Genomic DNA, 19,978 nt, shown 5'->3' on the forward strand with positions numbered 1-19,978 from the left:
CATTTAACATTTTATTATATTATATTAATTAAGATAGCAAATTAAAGTCAGCAGCGCCATCCTTGTATAATAATGATGTACCATTGAATCGCGCATTTATGTCTCCTCTTTAACTATCGTTGACTGAAATGGCTTGAAGAGGGCTTGGTAGCGGCGCCGTTGACGAGCCCCAATGCTACCTATGCATCGCCGGCTCCGCTCCACGGATCGTGGAGTATTGGTCAGAGGCAGAGCATTGCAGAAAAAAAGCAACAACCACGGCCACGGCCACAGCATGCACTGGACTTGACGCGTGCTCATAAATCTGTTCAGCGTCAATCTCTCGTGACCTAAATAACATGACACAACGCCAAATACTCGAGTGAGGCTTAAATTAGTGTAAATTTCATGCAATTCCTAATAATAACGAGTCATAATAATATAACTAATCTCGATTAATATATTGCTTAATTAAAGACATTAAATTTCAATAACAACATCATATCCTAAATTTGTTTAAACGAATAACCTAACCAAATTTCAATTAAAAAATATATAACATTAGCCCTCAATAGACATAAGTGGTAAATGAGGAAATTGTAAAGTCATATTGATGTGGGATCAATTCTCGGAGGAAACAAAAAATTTGTTTTTTTATGGAGTGATTCTTGGTAAATGTTATGAACGTAATTTTAAAAAAAATAAAAAAAATTCTAATTATTTAGGCACATTCTTGATTTGTCTCTTTTGTGATCGGTTTCACAAATGCATAAGTAAACCTGCATAATCTAAATATATATATATATATATATATAACATTATGAAAAGAGATTCCTTGAGAAGAAAATCTCCCAACGTCCAATTGAAACCACGTCCAGGACGACACCTCGGTGGTTAATAAATATTCTCTTTTGATCTAAGGAAATGAAAAGAAAAGTTGTGGCTCCCTCTATGGTCTCAGTCTGTACGGCGATTGTTTCTTTCTCCAACCTAACCCACCATTTGTTGTGGCGATAAACAAACTCCGTGATCATCTGTCGGAGGTAGGATTCTTTGTCAGGTTCAACGCAAGTGGGAGTTTCCCAGTTCCACTACCGTCTCTGCCTTCATGAAACAGCCACTGCTTGAACCAGGTCAACCCAATTCTTAACAAGTGTTTGATATGTGTTCTCAACTGCTGTTTTGTATTCTGTGATTCATTGTGGTTTTGGGTTTGGTCTGTTTTCTGTGCTTTATGCATATGTGTGAGTGCAAGCAGCTGATTTTTGGTATTTTGGTATGTTGGTGTTTCTGAGTGCTGTTTGATGGGTGGTAATTTGCAAATTGGGAGCAATTTTGCTGTGTTGTCTTGTGTTTAGTTTTGGGTACAAACCCTTCAAAGGCTTTCGGTTGGTTAGCTTGTGTTTCACATGCCCATACACAAAATTGTTCAGATTTGCAGTTGCAAAACTTGGATGTATTGGTAATGTGCGGGAAACCCATACCGGATTCCTTTTTAAAGCTGACCCCTGCCTCCTCGTGTTGGGACGAGAGGATCCCACATTGAGTGCGAATTATGGAGATCGGTGGCATATAAGCAATGGGCAACTCCCCTTCTCTATGACTAAGAGAGCTTTTTTCAGGATAAAACTGTGCAACCAAGCCCATGTGTTTCTAGTCAAAGGGATAATATAATACATCGTGCGGGAGCAGCCTAAAACTTTGACCTCATCAGTTGAATTTGGAAATTGATTGGAAGGTCAGAGAGAACAATAGACTGATTGGTGTGATGACAAATATGTTGGGGGGGGGGGGGGGGGGGGGGTATGGAACCTTAATTTAATTAGGCTGACAACTCTGATTGCAGGCTAGTTATGGATTTATCACAGTATTGAGTAATTTTGGGAGTTTCCAGGTAGTCATTATAGATTTTCTATTTGTTTGTCAGATTTGTATTAGTTATATTACCTTCAAAATTTTGAATTGATGTTACTAGTTTGAGTTCAGTTTATATGTTTTAAGGACTAAACTTCTGTTGTTTTGGGAATAATACCTCTTGTAACACCTTCATGTGTCCTGAGATTGGTGGGAAGTAGGAAACTATCAAGGAGTGAAGCTTCGGAATTTGTTTATGCATGTTGGTGGGTGGATGTGTAGTGTAAATCAATTCGGAATCTCTTGTTATTTCGCCTCACTGACAAAAACCATGTCCTGGTAAACTGTGAACTTGTTGCTAATTTCCTAGATCAGCTGAACATTTTGATACTCTGACATAGAAGACAACCATGGCCCATGAGGAATAACAAGAATATTGGATCTGTTTCATTGAGCTCTTCCCCAAATTTATGTTTTAATCAAAGGAAGGATGGACAGATCTATAAGGAGTCTTACCAGGAGTTTTTCTGAAAACTACTTGCCTCTCTGAAACTATTTCGGAATCTACTTGCCTCCATAAATTATTTCTGAACCTACTACCCTCAGTGCCACATCACCACCCTAGTTGGGCAAGGTAACGACATGGAGTACCGAAGACCTGCCAACTCTGGCTCACATGATACATGAATCTCCTCATCTTAAACAGGCTACTAGGCCTGCTGCTCATGGCTGCATAGCCAGGAGCATTTGGCTCAAAAAATACCCCCCCATTATGTGAGCGGGTATTATTCTTTTAGGCAGTGTTTGCTAAAATAAGTAAGATAAAATTGTATTAAGATAAGGTTGGAATGGTTTCCAGACCAAGATATAGAATGATCAAAATAAGACTGAGAAGCATTTCAAGATTTTTATTAAACTGTTTGTTAAATTTTTTTGAATGCACTAGAAGATATGTGCATCATTTTTTTTTTATCTGTAAGGTCCAAAATAAATTTATCTGGAGGGGGGGAGAGATAAATTTATCTAGAAAATGCCAAATAAGAAGTCACGTGACTTCTTTTCCAACGGTCACCAAATAAATTTAACAAACACAATGGAAAATATTTTTGTCTAGAATGCTTTTTATATTCCATTTTTTCTGATCTATATCTTAATTAACAAACACTACCTTATTAGGCAAAACCACTGCCCCTGCATCTGGACGATGGCCTAGGGGCTTGCTAGAGCTAGATGCTCCTGCGAACATCTGGCTTAAAAAAGGCTCACTAACTCTATGAGCGGGTCTTATTTGAAATGTTGTCAGGATAGATACGCCCAATGAGTTGGCAGGTATTTGGTGCTTCAGATCATCACCTTGCCCAGTTGGCATGGTGATATGGCACTGAGTGCAGTACTTTTGGAAATAATTTTGAGAGACAAGTAGATTTCTAAATAGTTTGTGGGATTTCAGTACTTCTAAAAAGAATTCTCTTAGCAGTGGGTTCTTGGCGCATCTTGGGCTTTTGCCACATGTGAGGCAGGGTCATTTTTTACTTAAGCACAAGGTTTATGGAATTATATATTACTGGATGTTGTGACATTTTCAATTGCCTGCCTTAGATTGAGGTAGAGGTCTAGAAAAGGCAATCTTATGCATAACGGGATGTGTCAATCTTATCCCAAGACAAAGGCAGACCCACACAGGATTCTTTTGCTATCTGATCACCATTTTGACAGAGGAAAGTACCTGTTGGCATTATATGCTCCACACAATAGAAGGAGAATATTAGAATTTCACATATCATTTTGACTTTATACAACAATGCTCAAAATTTTTTGTAATATTTGAATTTCACATATCATTTTGACTTTATACAGCAATGCTCAAAATTTTTGATTGTTCATCATTTTGTGTTCATGGATTTCAATGAATACAACCTGGCCCTGATTTGGTTCTGGTTGGTTCGTGTTATGGTCTTTGATACTTGATAGAGAAGGACATGGAAGAGGTACCGCCAGGGCCATCTGCTTCATTGATGGACAAGATTGTCATGTATAGGACCATGGCTTGGGAAACATATAAAACGCAGCCAGTTTCATATTGGGTTCTGCTACTACTGAGCAGTGCAGCAATGCTTGTTGCTTTCCCTGCCTCTTCCCTCCTGTCTCGTGTCTATTATTCTGATGGGGGAAACAGCAAATGGATTATTTCATGGGTGGCTGTTGCCGGGTGGCCTCTGACTGCTCTAGTCCTGGTTCCAACATACTTCTTTCTTGGAGTTTCTCCCACTACACCGACAATTAAACTCACCCTTTCGTATGGCCTACTGGGTTTCTTAAGTGCTGCGGATAACCTGATGTATGCATACGCATATGCTTACCTCCCAGCATCAACAGCTTCTCTTTTGGCATCATCATCCCTAGTGTTTTCTGCCCTATTTGGATATCTTATTGTGAAGAACAAAATCAATGCTTGGACAATCAACTCTCTTGTGATCATTACTGCTGCTATGGCCATCATTGCTTTGGATTCCGATTCAGACAGATACGGGAATGTCACTGACAGCCAATACATCCTGGGCTTTGTGTGGGATATCTTGGGCTCTGCTCTCCATGGCCTCATTTTTGCGCTTTCAGAGCTTGTCTTTGTGAAATTACTGGGAAGACGATCCTTCCACGTCGTGTTGGAGCAACAAGTGATGGTCTCTTTCTTTGGCTTCATCTTTACTACGATTGGGCTCATCGTGAGTAACGATTTCCAGGCTATGAGTTCCGAGGCTAGAAATTTCAAGGGCGGTAAAGTTTCGTATTACAATGTTCTCATCTGGGGTGTCATTACCTTTCAGTTGGGGATCCTGGGAGGCACTGCTGTACTCTTCTTGTCCTCAACTGTGCTAGCTGGTGTCCTCAATGCAGTGAGGGTGCCGATCACAAGCGTTGCTGCAGTTATATTGTTGCATGATCCTATGAGTGGCTTCAAAATCCTGTCTCTGATCGTTACATTTTGGGGGTTCAGCTGCTACATTTACGGTAATTATTCTGACTAAAGACTCTTTGTCTCGGACTCTGCCCTGATCCTCACAAAGTGGGGAGCCTCGTCTATTAGAGAGTGCAGACTATATTATAAGCTGTTTGCAAGTGTTCGCTTTTTTCTTTTTTCAAATTTTGTAAGTATGAAATGTTAGTCAATCGTATGCCTAGTGCCCAGTTAACACAACTTGGTCCCCAGTGTTCATTCGTGAAGGCAGTGCAAAATAAGATCAGGTAATATTTTGTTTGTTCATATGGTACTTCCAAATTTTCATTATTGAAAGTCCCTTCTGTTTGTTGCATTGAAATTGATGGGCTGGCTATAAAGCTGCAGTTTCTGGTTTATTAGAAACGTGTAGTGATATTCAGTTTGAATTCAGACTGAATATTTTAGATTGAATGAAGCAAAAGCCCTATTCAGCTTGAACTTAAATTAAAAATTATTTTTCATTAAAAATATGATTGTCTGAAATAAGTGTTGGGTTGAATTATGTTTGAAGTAGGGCCCTCCAGAGATGGTCAGTTTAGCCCTCCAATCCTTTGAAATAGAACAGTTCTGCTGCACATTTATCACTCAATTTTCAGTGCCAAAATGGTGGGTTTTTATTTTTATTTAACCAACTGGGCATAAGCCGAGAATGGCGTAAATTACAAGCATTGGCACATAAGCCTTTGCCTAACAGTGCCTAGTGCAGGGGATAGAAATGAATGGAATGAGTCTTGAACACCAATTTTAGTGACACAAAAAGGATTTGATTTTGTAATTTTTAAAATATTATTTAAATAATAAATTTATATTTTTATTTAAATTATAATCTAATTTAAAATAAAAAATATATATATTTATTAGTATAATAATGAGTGAATATTGTTTTTAAGTGTTAAAGAGTACGAATTTTGGATAATTTATAATTTATTATATTATAAACATATTCCTAGATATAAGATTCCTAATTTGAGAAGTAACAACTCACAAATGCCAATATATTATTTTATTCCTTATTCAATATAAGATATTGAAAGATAAAGATTGGTGAGTCACATGTTATTTTGTATGAGATATATAAAGAAGATGAGTAGATGCTCGTTACAAGAATGAGTTAATTGAATGTGACTATTAACATTGAATTATATGAATTGTATCTCACGGGTCAATGATTCAATATTAGTTGCGGATGTACAATTAGTTTTTAGACCTGATATGATATGGATTTCTATGTTTCGATTGATTAGGATATCAACGATATTATATGCTTGTTCTAATAAAAAACAATCATGTGAATCTATGTGTCTAATTCAGTAAACGATCATGAGCTATGTGTGTATCAGATATGAAATCTATTACTTTAAGATTTATGAGGAGGATATCATATGAGATCCAATAATCACTTGACGATAAATCATTGATCGAGGTAATATGACGATATAATGTGTTTCATAAGGTTGTGTCATAATTAGTCAAGAATGATTTTGGATTTGGTCATATGATAAGATTAAAAGATTTAACCTGTTGATCATGATTTCATATCTTATCGAGATATAAGATGATAGAAAAATCGTATTGCATAATATTGTAGTAAGAGATTCACAATACTTACTTTATAATAAATTGCATAGTATTGTAGTTAGACAATCTCCAACCACACTTCTTATTATATTATAAATTATTCGCTCTCTATTCTAATTTTGCCTAGAAATTTGTGTGTGCTCTAACTACACTCTCTATCACATTTCCTATCCCACTCCCTATCTCACTTATTTATTAATAAATTTTAATTCTATTTATTTTATTTCACTTATAATTTTTATTATAATAAAATTTATTAGTTATTTAATAATAAATATGATGGTATTTGATTTTTATAATATTTAATATATTTGTAAATAAATTTACTAATATTTTTTAAGAACAATTATTTAAAAAAATTATTTGAAATATGTTATAATTAAAAAAATAATATTTTAATATGTTAAAATTAAAATTTTAATTACCATATAAATAATAAAATTTAAATAACTCAAAATTGATTTAATTAATACAAAACTTATTGGTTGTGTGCGTTGAAGATGGCGCAAACCTAGAAGGAAGAAAGAGCCCTCGCCGATGCTGGAGAAAGGAAGCGTCGCCACTGGTAGACGGATTTGGTGACTGTTGCTCCGTCTTCTTCGTGTGCCGCCGCTATGCCTTCTTCTCTGCACGTCGTTGTCGACTCTTTCTTCTTCGCGCATCGCTGTTGCTCCTTTTTTTTCGCGCACTGCCGTCGCCACCAATGTTGCTGGTTTTCTTCGTTGTTGCTGCTCTTCTTCAAATCTAAGATTGAATGTAGAGCTGTTGAGCTTCAAATTTTAGAAGTCAAATAGAGCTGTTGAGAAATGTAGGGAGCAAAACATAGCAATGAACTATTTCAAGCTCCACAAAAATGTGAGAAGTGACTTGAGAGATAGGGAGTAGCATTAGAGCAAAAATTTTGAGAACTGCTCTCCAAATTTTGACTTAGGGAAGATGTTAGCTCTGCATTGGAGATGGCCTTAAATCTCTTGAATCTAAGTGATTTCGAATAGACCAACTTAACATCTTACACTTAAAATTATACAACAAAGAACCTAACAGTAAAATTAAATTTTATCAAGAAGTATAGTTATGACTAGTTTACAATTTTTGTAAATTGTAATTTTTAAAATTTAATTTTATTGCACATGAGATCTAATATAAACCAACATAAATAATATAATAAAATAAAAATATTTTTCATCAATTTTCATTTAAAACCCTAATATTTCTTCTCTCTTTTAATTTGGGGGAGAATTGATAGCAATTGACCCTCGTGTTTTAACAATGTTATCCAACTGTCATAATTTTTTAGAAGTTCAAACTTACTTTTGATTTTAGTCAAACTCCAGTTTTTCATTAATTTTAGTATTTCCATTTTTCATTACTCTATATTCACGCTTTATTCCATTCCAAACAAAGCGTAAATGCTGTTCTGGGAGGCTCAATCTAACCATACTGTGTTCTAAGACAAAATCCAAACCAGTAGGCAAAATAAGCATGAAGATTAGCTTCCATTAACACCACCACCTGTAAAGCCATCCTGCAATCAGTTCCTTGATGAAATCATATACAAGATCACCCACAATTCTCTTCAAACTGATTCATCATCGAGTATCTCAAAAAGAACTTTATGCCTTAAAAGCCAGTCAGGAAGAAATAGTAGCTAATCAAGGCATTCTCCTGTGTAATCGCCATCGGTAGCAGAGGAATTAAAATACCTTCAAGTTGGACTCTCTGCCCAAAATAGACGACATCTTATTTCTGAATGCTGTAAGAACAGTTCAATATATTTTAGACCCTTCCTATTGGGAATAAGATCAATGTTACTATAGTCAGGTTTTTGGGCAATGTTGAACAAGGAGAAGAAAATGTCATAGAGATGGTGAACACAATATATTTTCTCCAGCTACAGGAGGAAGGTACCCCCCGGGGGGGCCCAAAAGCACGTTTAGCAACGTGGCTATAGTCCTTAGTAATAAGAATAATAAGAAGTACCCTAGTTTAGTCGATAAAAACTCCTGGTTTGGACATAGGATTCCTTCCCCCCTTTGGTTTCGTGTAACCATACTCCTGCTAGATAGCCACACTCAATTTTTAGGACCAATGTCCTTCAAGGCACAGATCTGCTCTTCTCCCATTGCAGACATGACAGTCACCACAAGGTCCTTCCCTTCGGCAAACCCTTCTTTTATCTACAAATAATCACACACAATCAGGCCCAAAAAATCCCATTTATTGTAAACAAAACAAATAAAGATAAAAAACATTTAGGGGAAAAGAAATCCCAAAGGTTAAATAAAATTAAAAAAAAAAAGTTTGTTCTACTTGATATACCTGGGTGAGCAGAGCCTCGTCAGTAGGGAGCCTCAGATCATCCTTAGTGTTTCCATTATCGGTCAGAAGACTCACCTAAAAGAAATGTGAAATCCGGTATTTTAGTATCATAGGATTCTTTCAAAGCAAGAAGTAAGTTCACTGCATATTAAATGTCATACAGGGAGAAACTATAGTAGCAGAAAATGACAGGACCAAGAGCAACCCCCCTCCCCCCTTCCTGGCAGAGGAAAAAAACAAACAAAAAAGACCTGCTGCTAGCAAATTCTATTTCAATTTACATCCGGTATTTAAATCATTGTTCCTATTCCATTCTCTCTCTTGGCTTAAACACTACTTCATAGACATTTTGTCAAACAAGATGATAATGAAGGAAACAGAAAGCATTTATGTGTTTACCAAGGTAGTGTTTGCTAAAATGAGTAAGATAAGACTCTATCAAGATAACTTGTCTGCCTAAAGTTCAAAATAAGTTATCCGAATGGGAAAAATGAAATTTAACAAACACAATGAAAAGCACTTTTATCTGGGATACTTTCCATATCCCACATTTTTTAGTTTATATCTTAGTTAACAAACACTACCTAAGAACATATAACAGGATCCACTGCACCATACTACAAGTTCTTAATATATTTAGAATCCAGTCTGTAGGAGTCATAAATGCTGCATGTACAACATCCTACTCTTGGACAAGTTTGGAGGTATATATTTAATATTTTTGGTAATCCAACAGTCATAATCTGTTTCAGAGTCACATAATATCTGCCATACACCTCCCAGTGAAGTTTAGTTTTCCCAGCAGTAGCACGGACAATATGCAGATTTGTTTTTTCATAACTACTACTATTTATAAAAAAAAAAAAAAAGTTAGCCACGGCACTTCTTACAGAAGAATAGTAAGAGACCATTGGTTCAACCAATGGTTGCTACTTGGAAATTAATTTGGTTTGGATAGTAGTTTAGCAATTTTTTTTGTAGATAGTAATAATTTTGAGAAAACTCCAAATACATGAGTCCCTTATTTAATGATTTTTCTTAGCAAAAAAAGAATTTTTTTCTTTTAAAGATCTCTGTCACATGGACAAGTTGCCAGGGCCATCATTTAACACACTACGCTGGTTGAATCATAAAAGAATACTTACAAAACCATCTTCAGAAATATCAATCAGCTGATAGTCAGTACGATTAACATGGGGAACCTGGAAAAAGGACAAAGTAAGTCTAACCAATTTTAATGAAGGAGAGAGAACTGATGGTGGAATTGCATTTGGCGGTCATGCAAGAATAAAAGTTAATATACAGACAGTAAATAAAAATAGCAAACCAGTAGCAGAAGCATAACATTACATCACAGTTGTGGGATGAAGGGACAATATCTTCAAGTTTCTTGCCATTATAGATGTCAATTCCCACAAAGTGGCACTTTGCATGCCCATGTTTGCCAGTTTTTGAGGTGGAGACCTCCACAACCTGTTTGGACAACAAGACCAGGAAAGAGGTTACAATTCTTGAAGGAAAAGAAAGCTTCACCTCGTTTTTGTATCTAAAGCAGTGCCACATAACAAAAAATAATGAGAAAGAAAATAGTACATTGTCTTGCTAGGTCCTAGACAAATAACAGAGTGCTATAAATTAGCAAAAATGCTATCAGTACTCCACAACATAGATTCACCATAGAAAGGTGTAATAAAAAATCAAAATCCTTGCAAAGAAGCTATATTTGCAAACCTCAAATTGTTTAACTAAATTCACACACAGCTTGAGATCCCCATTCTTGAGGATCTAGCTTGTGTTCCTTGCGATCCAGAGCCGCAAAAGAACTACGATCAGGGCCCCATTCTAAGAGGAAGGAGCAAACTTGGTAACCATAACTTGAATACAACATGTTAGCCACAAAAGGTGCACACTGGTTTTATTAATTAGGTTGCAGTGCCTTCTTAAGTTGATAAGACTGTTTGCTACGACTTAATGTTTTACCTTTTCAGAATGGTATATTTTTTTGGGCAACATGGAGAACGTGGATTGCTTCTTTTTTTGGTTTGGTAACATGGATTGATTATTTTTTCACCTATATGAAGTTTTAATTGTTCTGCAGTAACTGAAGGTTTCTTTGCCAGCTCAAAATCAACTGGGAAAAGAAAATCCACTTTTTTCCATTCCTTTTCATTATGGTCATGGGAATCCTATTCACTTCATTGGTAGAGGTTCATCAGAAGGAGAGTTCAAATGGAGAATATGTTTTGCTATGTTCTGAATCAGTCATCAGATTATTCCACTTGCAGTGATGGAGAATATGAACATATTTGATGTCTAGCCTTTCTTCACTTTTATACATCATGGGTCGGGCTGACACTTTCCAATTAATCTTATACTATAAAAAAATAATGACGATCAACATCAGGGGAGTACACAAATTAGGCAATAACAAAAGTAAAAGCATCTCCTGTTGTTCTGTAAGTTTAAAAATTCTCGCAAACCCTAGTGTAATAAAAACCCTAATCATGTCCCCGTGAAATTCCTATATTGACTCATCAAGTGCCAATAAAACAACACAAGCCCAAACATCCATTCAAAAGACAAAAATTGAGCAAGAAACACCCGACGATATGGATCCGAATAATTCAGAAAATCACAAAAGAAGCAAAGTAGAAGGGAGAAATAAGAGGAGAGAAATCAACCGACCTTGCAAGGCCTATTCTTAATGACTATGTGGCCATTCTTGCGGATTGTTCCGGCTTGCTGCGGATAGGTCTTGGAGGCACCGGCGTCGGCCTTCGACTCGAAGTGATGCTCCTCGTCCGACATCTCTCTCTCTCTCTCTCTCTCTCTACATAGGCAGTAGAAGACTCCCGATAGGAGAATTCAGTCCGGCATTACTTATAATCCTCCTCCACAGGCCGCCAAAGGAGATTCAATCTGGACCGTCCATCACATATTCTGTGTCCCGATCGTCTATTGCGAATTTGTGAAAAACAAGAAAAATAAAAAGTTTATGTTATTCGATAGTCATAATTGATTTTCTAATTTTTTTAATTAAAATTTTAAATCAGATGAGCTTTGGTGTAATAATAATATAATTATTTAATAAATAATTTTTATGGGAGGCGTTCAAACAAAAGCTATCGAATAATTTTTATTATAATATATTATTTCGTATAGATTGATTAAGATCAGTCTATCTATGGGCATTAATATTTGGACGGTTCAGATGTGGTGAGGAAGGGAAGGAATTAGATGCCACAGCCCACGGCCGAAAGAGGCCTAGTTGGGCCCAATTTGATTTTATCTTTTGTGGCCTACTTTGTAGGCTTCTTCTAGTAGGAATCAGCATCTTTCCATTGGATTTTATTCTCATGATTATCAAGCCAAGGGAGCCCATGGGCCCTGCCATTCCCATTCATCGTTAGTTGCTCTTTAACACAATTTTGGGTGCATCTCTCTAAATTGGGCTTACCACTTTTATTATAAACAATTATTGCAAAAACTACAATAATAAGTGCTTTAGATATTTATTGGGTTGCCTCCTTTACAAAATTAAATAATTTTGTACCAAACAAACATAGTGGGTGATAATTTAATAAAATGAGTTTAAGAAAGACTTTCGATTCACGTGTATATATCCCTTGGTTGAGCTTAAAATATACAATTATGATCATTTAAAAATTTCAAGTGAAGTAATTAATAAAAGTTTAGACTCTCCGTTTCTAAATCAACTACAATTGTGAGTCTTCCGACAGCAAATTGACTTACACCAATGATGACAACAATTGTGACGATGACCATTATAGAAGGACACCCGTTCTGAGGAGAGATGACAAAGGTTGTGTGGATGAGTTGGATTGTCAATTCTGATAAGGTATTTGGGGTTCGTTATCAAATTATTCAGGCGATTGGACGATGGCAAACGACATTAGACCTGCTGTGAAATCTGACTATCTTCTCCCTAAAAATCTAGCCTCACGAAGGTTTTGGCGAACCGTTGGATACAGCCTTGTAAGGAGATGATGGAGGGAGAGGGCGGCATGCTGCGTATGCTAATGCCAGTCAAACACCGCCACCGAACTCAATAACAGCATATTTTAACAAATATCACCACCAGCTAGCTGTCACGCTGCATTTGGCAGTCTTGACTAAGATGCCTTGACCGGCAAGACCGTGCCAGCCCGGTTGCCTTTATTTATTTATGATTTTGGGGGCCAGAAGAACTTAAAAATTAACTAATCACTATTCTAAGTAAATTCATTAGATACGAATAATAATAATAATTTATAAATCACGACATACTAACTCTGTGGCATAAAAAAAATTTGAATCCTAATTATAAAAAATACTTCGTTGATTATGAAAATTTTTAAGCTTAGACAAAGTAGCATTTGTCATTAAAAATATTAATTAACATGATTGGCCTCCTCACCACTTTATGATTAGGCTGGGACTGTGTAACGGTTAGCTTAATTAAAGCATCCATACCCTTGGAATCTATCTATTATCTAATTAGCTAGCTAGCTACCCCTCTCTCTCTCTCTCTCTCTCTCTCTCCTGTATTATACAAACCATATCTACCTTAAAACATTCGTCAACGCTTGGGCTTTCAACAATAGCTAGCTACCTTAGCTCTGCTCGCATTAATAATATATTGTGGATGCTTTAATTGCTTTTCTTTTCTTTCTTTCCCCTCTATTATTATTATTATTATTATTATTATACTGACTGTATCAATCTCAGTTTGTATTATTATTGTACTGAGTGTATTAATCTGAGTTTGTATTAGGTGAAGGCATTGACAAGATCAGGCAATAAACCAAAGCAGGCACCGAATTTGGGTACTGAAGTGCCAGACAATGATGTGTTTCGCACTCTCTCTCTAGGATTTAATTATACAAAAAGATATTGTGGGATTGTGATGCACTTATAGAGAAAGTCATTTCCATACTTAATTTAGACATAAAATAATAATAAAAAATAAAAAAATTAGAGATGATAGTTGAAAGAGTGTTTATCCCAAATGAGAGTTTCCTCTTTATTTATAGTGTTTTAGATATAATCATTTCCTTAGAATTAAGTTTCTTGTTGAATATCGTTTAGAAATAGTTATTTTAGACAAATTTAGTATTATCTTTGAAGATTCTTTTAAGATTTAGGAGAAGGGAATGGGTTTATCCCAAATTTTTTGAGATTTGGATTGATTGTTAAATTATACAAAGTAACCTTAAATCATAATTGAGTTTGTTGCTTAATCCTAAAAGACAATCTTAATATGAGGAGTTCAATTCTAAATAAAATATGTGAAAAAAAAAAATCCTTTTTGGATTAAGTCAAATCCACATTGGATGTTAAGCCCTAGGGTTAGCTTAGTTAGAGAGATCAAAATCGAGAGTGATCTATTTAAATGAATCGAGATAAAATGTCACATAATTTCATAGATCAATGACACATATCACACAACACACATATATTCTTTGAGCATATCACCAACCCTTCAAAATTATGATGTCTTTATTAAAAGATTGTACATTTAAGTTCTAAAAATAATTTTTTTATAAGCTAATAGTAATTTTATGTATAAAGACAATCCTTGCCCAAAAACATACCCGTGTAATAGGAGATAATAGTCACAATTGTGATCCATAGCATAACTAAAAGCTAAAAACTAGTAAACATCAATATGCCACCCACATTTATGACCGACCTTGTCATCATCGAGTGTCAACAAGACTTATCGATTGATCTTGTCACTTATTTCTAACTAGAATGTCATAATGAGTTTTCAAAATAATTGGTTTATAAAATAAGAGTAGAATTGTATAGAAAGGCATTCTCTCAAATAAGGGAACGGGGGTAAATAATAGTCCCAATTGTGGTTCCATTACATGAACTAAAAGGTACTCAACAACAATATGGAACCCACATTTGCCATACTTGTGGTTTCTCAATCTTGTCATCAACGATAAAGTTTTTCTTTAAAGACTAAAGCATCACAGATTTGAGTTATAAAAACACTAACCTCTCTGCCAAGTATAGACAAAATTGCCTACAGAAACACACCCTAGCAGAGAAGCAACCTCGTGTTACTGGGCAAATAGTAGTGGGAAATTGTGGTCCATGGCACAACGTAAAGCTACAAAACTACCATCAGGTCCACCAAAACAGAGCAATACAAATAAATTTTTAGAATGATGCAGGCACAAGCAAACAAATGGAGCCCATCATTCACTCACCCTCTGCAATTCACAAACAAGCATCAAGGGCTCTGAGAGTTCCAACACCATTAACAATCTGTCACAACCTTTTTGAGCTATTTACAAGGTTGCAAACACAAAAAGAGAAATGGAGCCCATCCCTGCAGATTATCACCATCGATTCTAAAAAAAAGTACCTGCATCTCAAGGGCTTCCAGCACGAGTAAGAAACTGTGTAAGGTTTTATAATGGATGCGGAAGAATTAGAATGAAAAGCAAAGAGAGGCTTTTGAACTTTAAAGGATGAAGCCATGTATATTGGTGCAGCCATAAATGGTGAGGCAGAAAGAAAGAAGCCGGTGTCTGCAACAGAACTGTACATTTTCTTCATGGCAGCGAAGAAGAACTCGAAACTCATAGACTCAAAACAAAGGAACAGGGCGTAAATTAATAAATAGGAAAGAACAAGATGTTAATTTGTTTTCTTTTGTGTTTGTTCTTCATGGATGTGTAACTGGTTCGATATCCTTAAGAAGTCCCACCACCTGCTGCATGCTTGGTCTCTTTGAGGGTAAATCAGCTGTGCATAGGTATCCAATCTTTAAAGCCTCCTCCATTTGTGCCTCTGGTCCCGTTCCACAAATTTTTGGATCAATTGCCGTTGACGTTTGGTTCTTCTTTACTAGTCCTCTTACCCATGCAACCAAGTTGGTTACTTTCTCATCTGGATACTCATCTTCAATAGGCTTTTTCCCGGTAATTAGCTCAAACAGAACCACCCCAAATCCATAAACATCAGATTTTGGCGTGGGGATACTTGGAGAGCCCGCATCTGGCTGGAGAAACTCCGGTGGAATGTACCCAGGTGAACCTCGAGCTATTTCATCTTCCAAGCCATTGCCAAAAATCTTTGAGAGTCCAAAATCAGATAATCTAGGTTCCAAATTGCAGTCGAGGTAGACACTGCTAGCTTTGACGTCCCTGTGAATTATTGGAGGACAGCACCCGTGGTGGAGAAATGCCAGTGCACGGGCAGTGCCAAGTGCGAGCTTGTGCCTGAATCTCCATGTCGTTAACAACCCTTCAGAACCAACATTTTGAATTCCATCAGTGTCACCTTCTTCCCATGTATCAGTGCTCCAATCTTCAGTTGTTTGAACCCCAAGTGGCAAGTCATGAAGCAAGTTCTGCAAATTTCCATTCTCCATGTAGTCATAAATGGCAATCCTTTGGTCACCAGCCAAGCAATATCCCGTAAGTGGAACAAGATTAGGGTGCTTGATTCGACCAAGATGCTCAAGCTCCCTTGCAGCTTCATGGTCGGTCATGGTTGACCCATGGACCAAAACCTTGACAGCTACTTGAATCCCACCAGGTAGAAATCCTCTATAAACAGGGCCAAATCTTCCTTCGGCCAACAAAGTTCCACGGTCAAAGTGTGAAGTTGCAGACAAGAGGTCTGCAAATGTGAAGTTCAGCAATGGTTTCTCAAAAATAATGACTGGAACTGAAGTTGCAATCTTAACATCTGCTACCCAGGTGGTTGAATCAGTCTGGAAAGAGAAGGGACCAGAGAGATATTGTTCTTCTTTGTAGGAGTTCTGTTTCATTGCCCAGTTTCTGGTTTTTCTTCGGCAACCAAAGGCTAGGAACAGCAGCCCCACAAGTAAACAAACCATTGAGATTGTTAAAGCCATAGCAAGCTTGAACCCCCTGTGTTGGGGTGCTTTCCTCCTTTTGAATAGGTCAGGATTTGCGGCAATTGGGCAACTGTTTAGTGACCCGATGAAAGCTGTTTGCAGGATTTCGGAAGAAAATTCTGAAGCACAGAGGGTTAGGTTGTTGAAGGAGAAGTTGTATCTCTCCATCCAGGGGAGTTTCTCCAAGAGTGATGCTGGGATATCTCCACTTAAGTTGTTGTGGGAAACATCAAGAACTTGAAGGTTTTCTATACTTAAAAGGGGAATGTGGCTGCTGAGGTGATTTTTTGAAAGATCTAGAGTTCTCAAACCACTCAAATCTGAAATCTCAGCAGGAATTTGACCGATGAGGTTAGTTCCAGACAAGTTCAAATACTCTAACCGAGGGAGCATACTAATTTCCGGAAATGCTTGTTTCGAGAATCGGTTATATGCAAGATTGAGGTGTCTTAAATTCACTGCATCATTGAGGTTACTTAAAAACTCCCCACTAAGCTGATTCTCAGATAAGTCCAGATAAACTAAATGAGACCAGTCGAAGATAGAATTGAAATGTACCTGAGAAATGTGTCCCTGAAACTGGTTTTGGCTCAAGTCGATAACCTCCAATGCTTCATGAAAAAGACCAATTACAGAACCCTGAAACAGATTCTGCGAAATATTAAGATACACGGCCGATCTCATCCCTGAGAAATCCGAATCCCGGCCACGAATGGCATTGCCAGCAAGGTTCAAGGATTTGAGCATAGGAAATGCAGCGCCAAAACCACCAGGGAGAGTGCCACTCAGTTTATTTGATGAAAGATCAAGCAGAAGCATAGAACGGCAGTTCAGAATTCCTGATGGAATGCTTGATTCAAACTGATTTCGATCGAGCTTAAGAACTTTAAGGCTAAGAAGGGAGCTCATGGCTTCAGGGATGTTACCGGAGAAATTGTTTCTAGAAAAGTCCAAGGTTTCCAGAAGACCAAAATTGCCTATGTTACTTGGAAGGCTCTCAGAAATTTGGTTAGATGAGAGATTGAGGGCCTTGAGTGAACCCAAACTCCAAAAATCAGAAGGCAAGCCAGTGATTTTGTTATTGCTTAGATCCAAGGATTCAAGCTTTGTGAGCTTGCCAATGGTGGTGTCAGGTATCAAACCAGATAGGCCCAAACCAGAAGCCACCAATCCAATGATATTTTCTTCCACACAGAACACAATTTTCCATGAACAAACAGGAGCAGAAAAGTTGAAACCATGAGATGAAGTTAAACTCATCTTTTGCAAGAAATCGGAGAGAAAGTAGCCATCAGTATTGGGTTCTTGACAGACTAAAGGTCTAATGAAAAGTGAGAGAAGAAATACAGAAGAAAAGAACCCAAACCCCATTGTGGGTAAGGTCTAAACACCCAGAAATAAGAAAGAGGAACAGTACCAAAAGATTAAAAACCCTCCAACCACTTCAAAACCCCACCTTTGCCCCCTCTTCAGGCTCCTAAAACCAGTATGTTCGTGTCATAAATGCTCTTTAGGTCCTTAGAACAAACACCTTTCAGGCTGCTGCAACTCCATTAATCCATAACCACCAAAGTTTAATTCCTGTGTTAGACTCAAATCTCTAATATAGAACCACCATTTTCAGCAACTCTGAGATGTGCCCAGAAATATTAAAGCTCACTGGAAAGGAGGCCATAAGTAGAGAAATGAAGTTCAAGAACAAATGGGTTGTGAGCAAACTAAAGAAACTTCAAGGGTTTGAAGAGAAGGAAAGCGAGCTTACCTTCTCAGGCCTTGCAGGTGTGAGCCACATGAGAGCCAACAAAGAAAACAAAACAAATGCAGAACCTTTGTCTGCGTTCAAGAACATGAGGAGCTTAAATTGTTTTGTATGGTTTTCTCCACAAATTTTAAAAACAAGGGAGTGCTGCAGAGAGAGAGAAAGAGAGAGAGAGAGAGATTGGGTTTTGTTGGAAAACAGAAAATTGTCACTGTGAGTGGAGTGGTCAGAATTTGGGGCTTCATAAATGACAAGGATTGAAGGAAATGTCTATTGGGTTGGTGAAGTTATCAGGGGACTGTTGGCTGGAATTCAATGATCCTACATTGAGTGTGTTGATTATTGATCATTCTTTTTCCTCGCTGTTCAAGATGTATTTGTTAATTAAGAATAAATTAAAAAATATGAAATATACTAAATATTTTTTATTATATTTATTATATATATTTTTTTAAAAATTACAAGACTTTTTATCTTAAACTTTCAAAATAAATTTATTTCTTCTTTTTTCAAATAACTTATTTTAAATTTTACTAATAAATCATCTTAATAGACATTTATTTTTCTCCAACACTGCCTATAGAACTCACTAATGACTCTTGCCTTTTAAATCACCCCAAAAAAACATCTCTTCCAGAAAGGCAGAAAAGAGACTGGCACTTCAATAGTGTTTGGTTTTTGGAATCACAGTGAAAAATTGCTTTCCTTTCCAGGCCCATTTATTCTCATGCTTTCTTCTAGAATTTACCTTCAAAAATTCCACCATCTTTCTCTTTTTAGTTATTCTCTCCAATATATTGAAACTCAGAACACTATCATGGCCAAATCAGAATGCAAATCTCAAAAGAATTTCTATCCATGATGGGAAAAGAAAATATTGAATGCAACTATATATGATGCGTTATCATAAGTTAACTATATATTTATACATGACATAATAATAAAATAATTAAATTGTAATATCATGTTTAATATAATAACATATCACCTCATTTATATCAATATTGTGATTTTAATATTGTTGAAAACAACAGTACTTCTCATTTCATAAGACTGGTGTATCATAGTAGTTAGTAGATATTAGTTTTGTTTTGCCCTAAAAAGGCCGTCTGGAAGAATAGAAGCTCAAGTGGGTGGTTGTCTTCTTCTTGACTTTTCTTGGCCATGCACATGTTTCTTTCTGTTTTTTCTTTCTGTATTCTCTTTTGAGGAGGGTGAGTAGCAGTGTGAACGAAGTGAAATCATATGCTTTTCTTCTCTTACCATTTTGTATTGAATCCATGGAGCATGCATGGGTCCATGCTTGCAAATCATCCTTAAATCACCCCACTTGAGCTACTCTCTTTGTGGGCCATTTGTTGAAAATCTAATGTGAAAGTTTAACAATTACAATAATATATTGTTGTGTCACACTAAAAGATAAAAAAAAATCCAAAAGTCTAAATTAAATTTTTTGGGTTAAAAGGGGGCAAATATCATCCTAATTGGGGAGGGAGTTCCACATTAACGCACAAATTAGATAACTCTAACATTCGAAAATCTCTTTGAATATTTTAAAAAAATAATAATTAATTATTCATAAATAATTTTAATTCTAAAGAAAATTTGA

General features: G+C 36.5%; 3 protein-coding genes across 3 annotated transcripts; 1 reads left to right on the forward strand and 2 right to left on the reverse strand.

The window, feature by feature from the left end:
* The first annotated feature begins 850 nt into the window (after nt 1-850).
* Nucleotides 851-5,095, forward strand: LOC127806417 (probable purine permease 5). The gene is made up of 2 exons (XM_052343700.1): nt 851-1,112; nt 3,805-5,095. The coding sequence occupies exons 1-2, from the start codon at nt 1,088-1,090 to the stop codon at nt 4,857-4,859; spliced, it is 1,080 nt and encodes a 359-aa protein (XP_052199660.1). The 5' UTR covers nt 851-1,087; the 3' UTR covers nt 4,860-5,095.
* A 3,014-nt stretch (nt 5,096-8,109) lies between these two features.
* Nucleotides 8,110-11,587, reverse strand: LOC127806418 (eukaryotic translation initiation factor 5A-2-like). The gene is made up of 5 exons (XM_052343701.1): nt 11,414-11,587; nt 10,079-10,201; nt 9,874-9,930; nt 8,729-8,803; nt 8,110-8,586 (listed from the first exon to the last, which is right to left on the reverse strand). Exons 1-5 carry the CDS (start codon nt 11,534-11,536, stop codon nt 8,482-8,484), a joined length of 483 nt encoding a protein of 160 aa, XP_052199661.1. The 5' UTR covers nt 11,537-11,587; the 3' UTR covers nt 8,110-8,481.
* Nucleotides 11,588-15,197: 3,610 nt separating this feature from the next.
* LOC127806742 (probable LRR receptor-like serine/threonine-protein kinase At2g24230) lies at nt 15,198-18,665 on the reverse strand. Its single transcript, XM_052344225.1, has 2 exons — nt 18,373-18,665; nt 15,198-18,269 (listed from the first exon to the last, which is right to left on the reverse strand). The coding sequence occupies exon 2, from the start codon at nt 17,979-17,981 to the stop codon at nt 15,411-15,413; it is 2,571 nt and encodes an 856-aa protein (XP_052200185.1). The 5' UTR covers nt 17,982-18,269; nt 18,373-18,665; the 3' UTR covers nt 15,198-15,410.
* Nucleotides 18,666-19,978: the final 1,313 nt, after the last annotated feature.

This window comes from Diospyros lotus, chromosome 7 (genome assembly GCF_014633365.1).
Source record: "Diospyros lotus cultivar Yz01 chromosome 7, ASM1463336v1, whole genome shotgun sequence".
NCBI lineage: Eukaryota > Viridiplantae > Streptophyta > Magnoliopsida > Ericales > Ebenaceae > Diospyros > Diospyros lotus.

Excerpts from the sequence above, each read along its gene's own strand:
- LOC127806417 (XM_052343700.1), top strand. The coding sequence starts at position 1,088 with ATGAAACAGCCACTGCTTGAACCAG. Across the intron at positions 1,113-3,804 it reads ACAGCCACTGCTTGAACCAG|AGAAGGACATGGAAGAGGTA; the intron begins GTCAACCCAATT and ends GATACTTGATAG.
- LOC127806418 (XM_052343701.1), bottom strand. The coding sequence starts at position 11,536 with ATGTCGGACGAGGAGCATCACTTCGAGTCGAAGGCCGACGCCGGTGCC. Across the intron at positions 10,202-11,413 it reads TTAAGAATAGGCCTTGCAAG|GTTGTGGAGGTCTCCACCTC; the intron begins GTCGGTTGATTT and ends TTGTCCAAACAG. Across the intron at positions 9,931-10,078 it reads CTTCATCCCACAACTGTGAT|GTTCCCCATGTTAATCGTAC; the intron begins GTAATGTTATGC and ends TCCTTTTTCCAG.
- LOC127806742 (XM_052344225.1), bottom strand. The coding sequence starts at position 17,981 with ATGGGGTTTGGGTTCTTTTCTTCTGTATTTCTTCTCTCACTTTTCATT.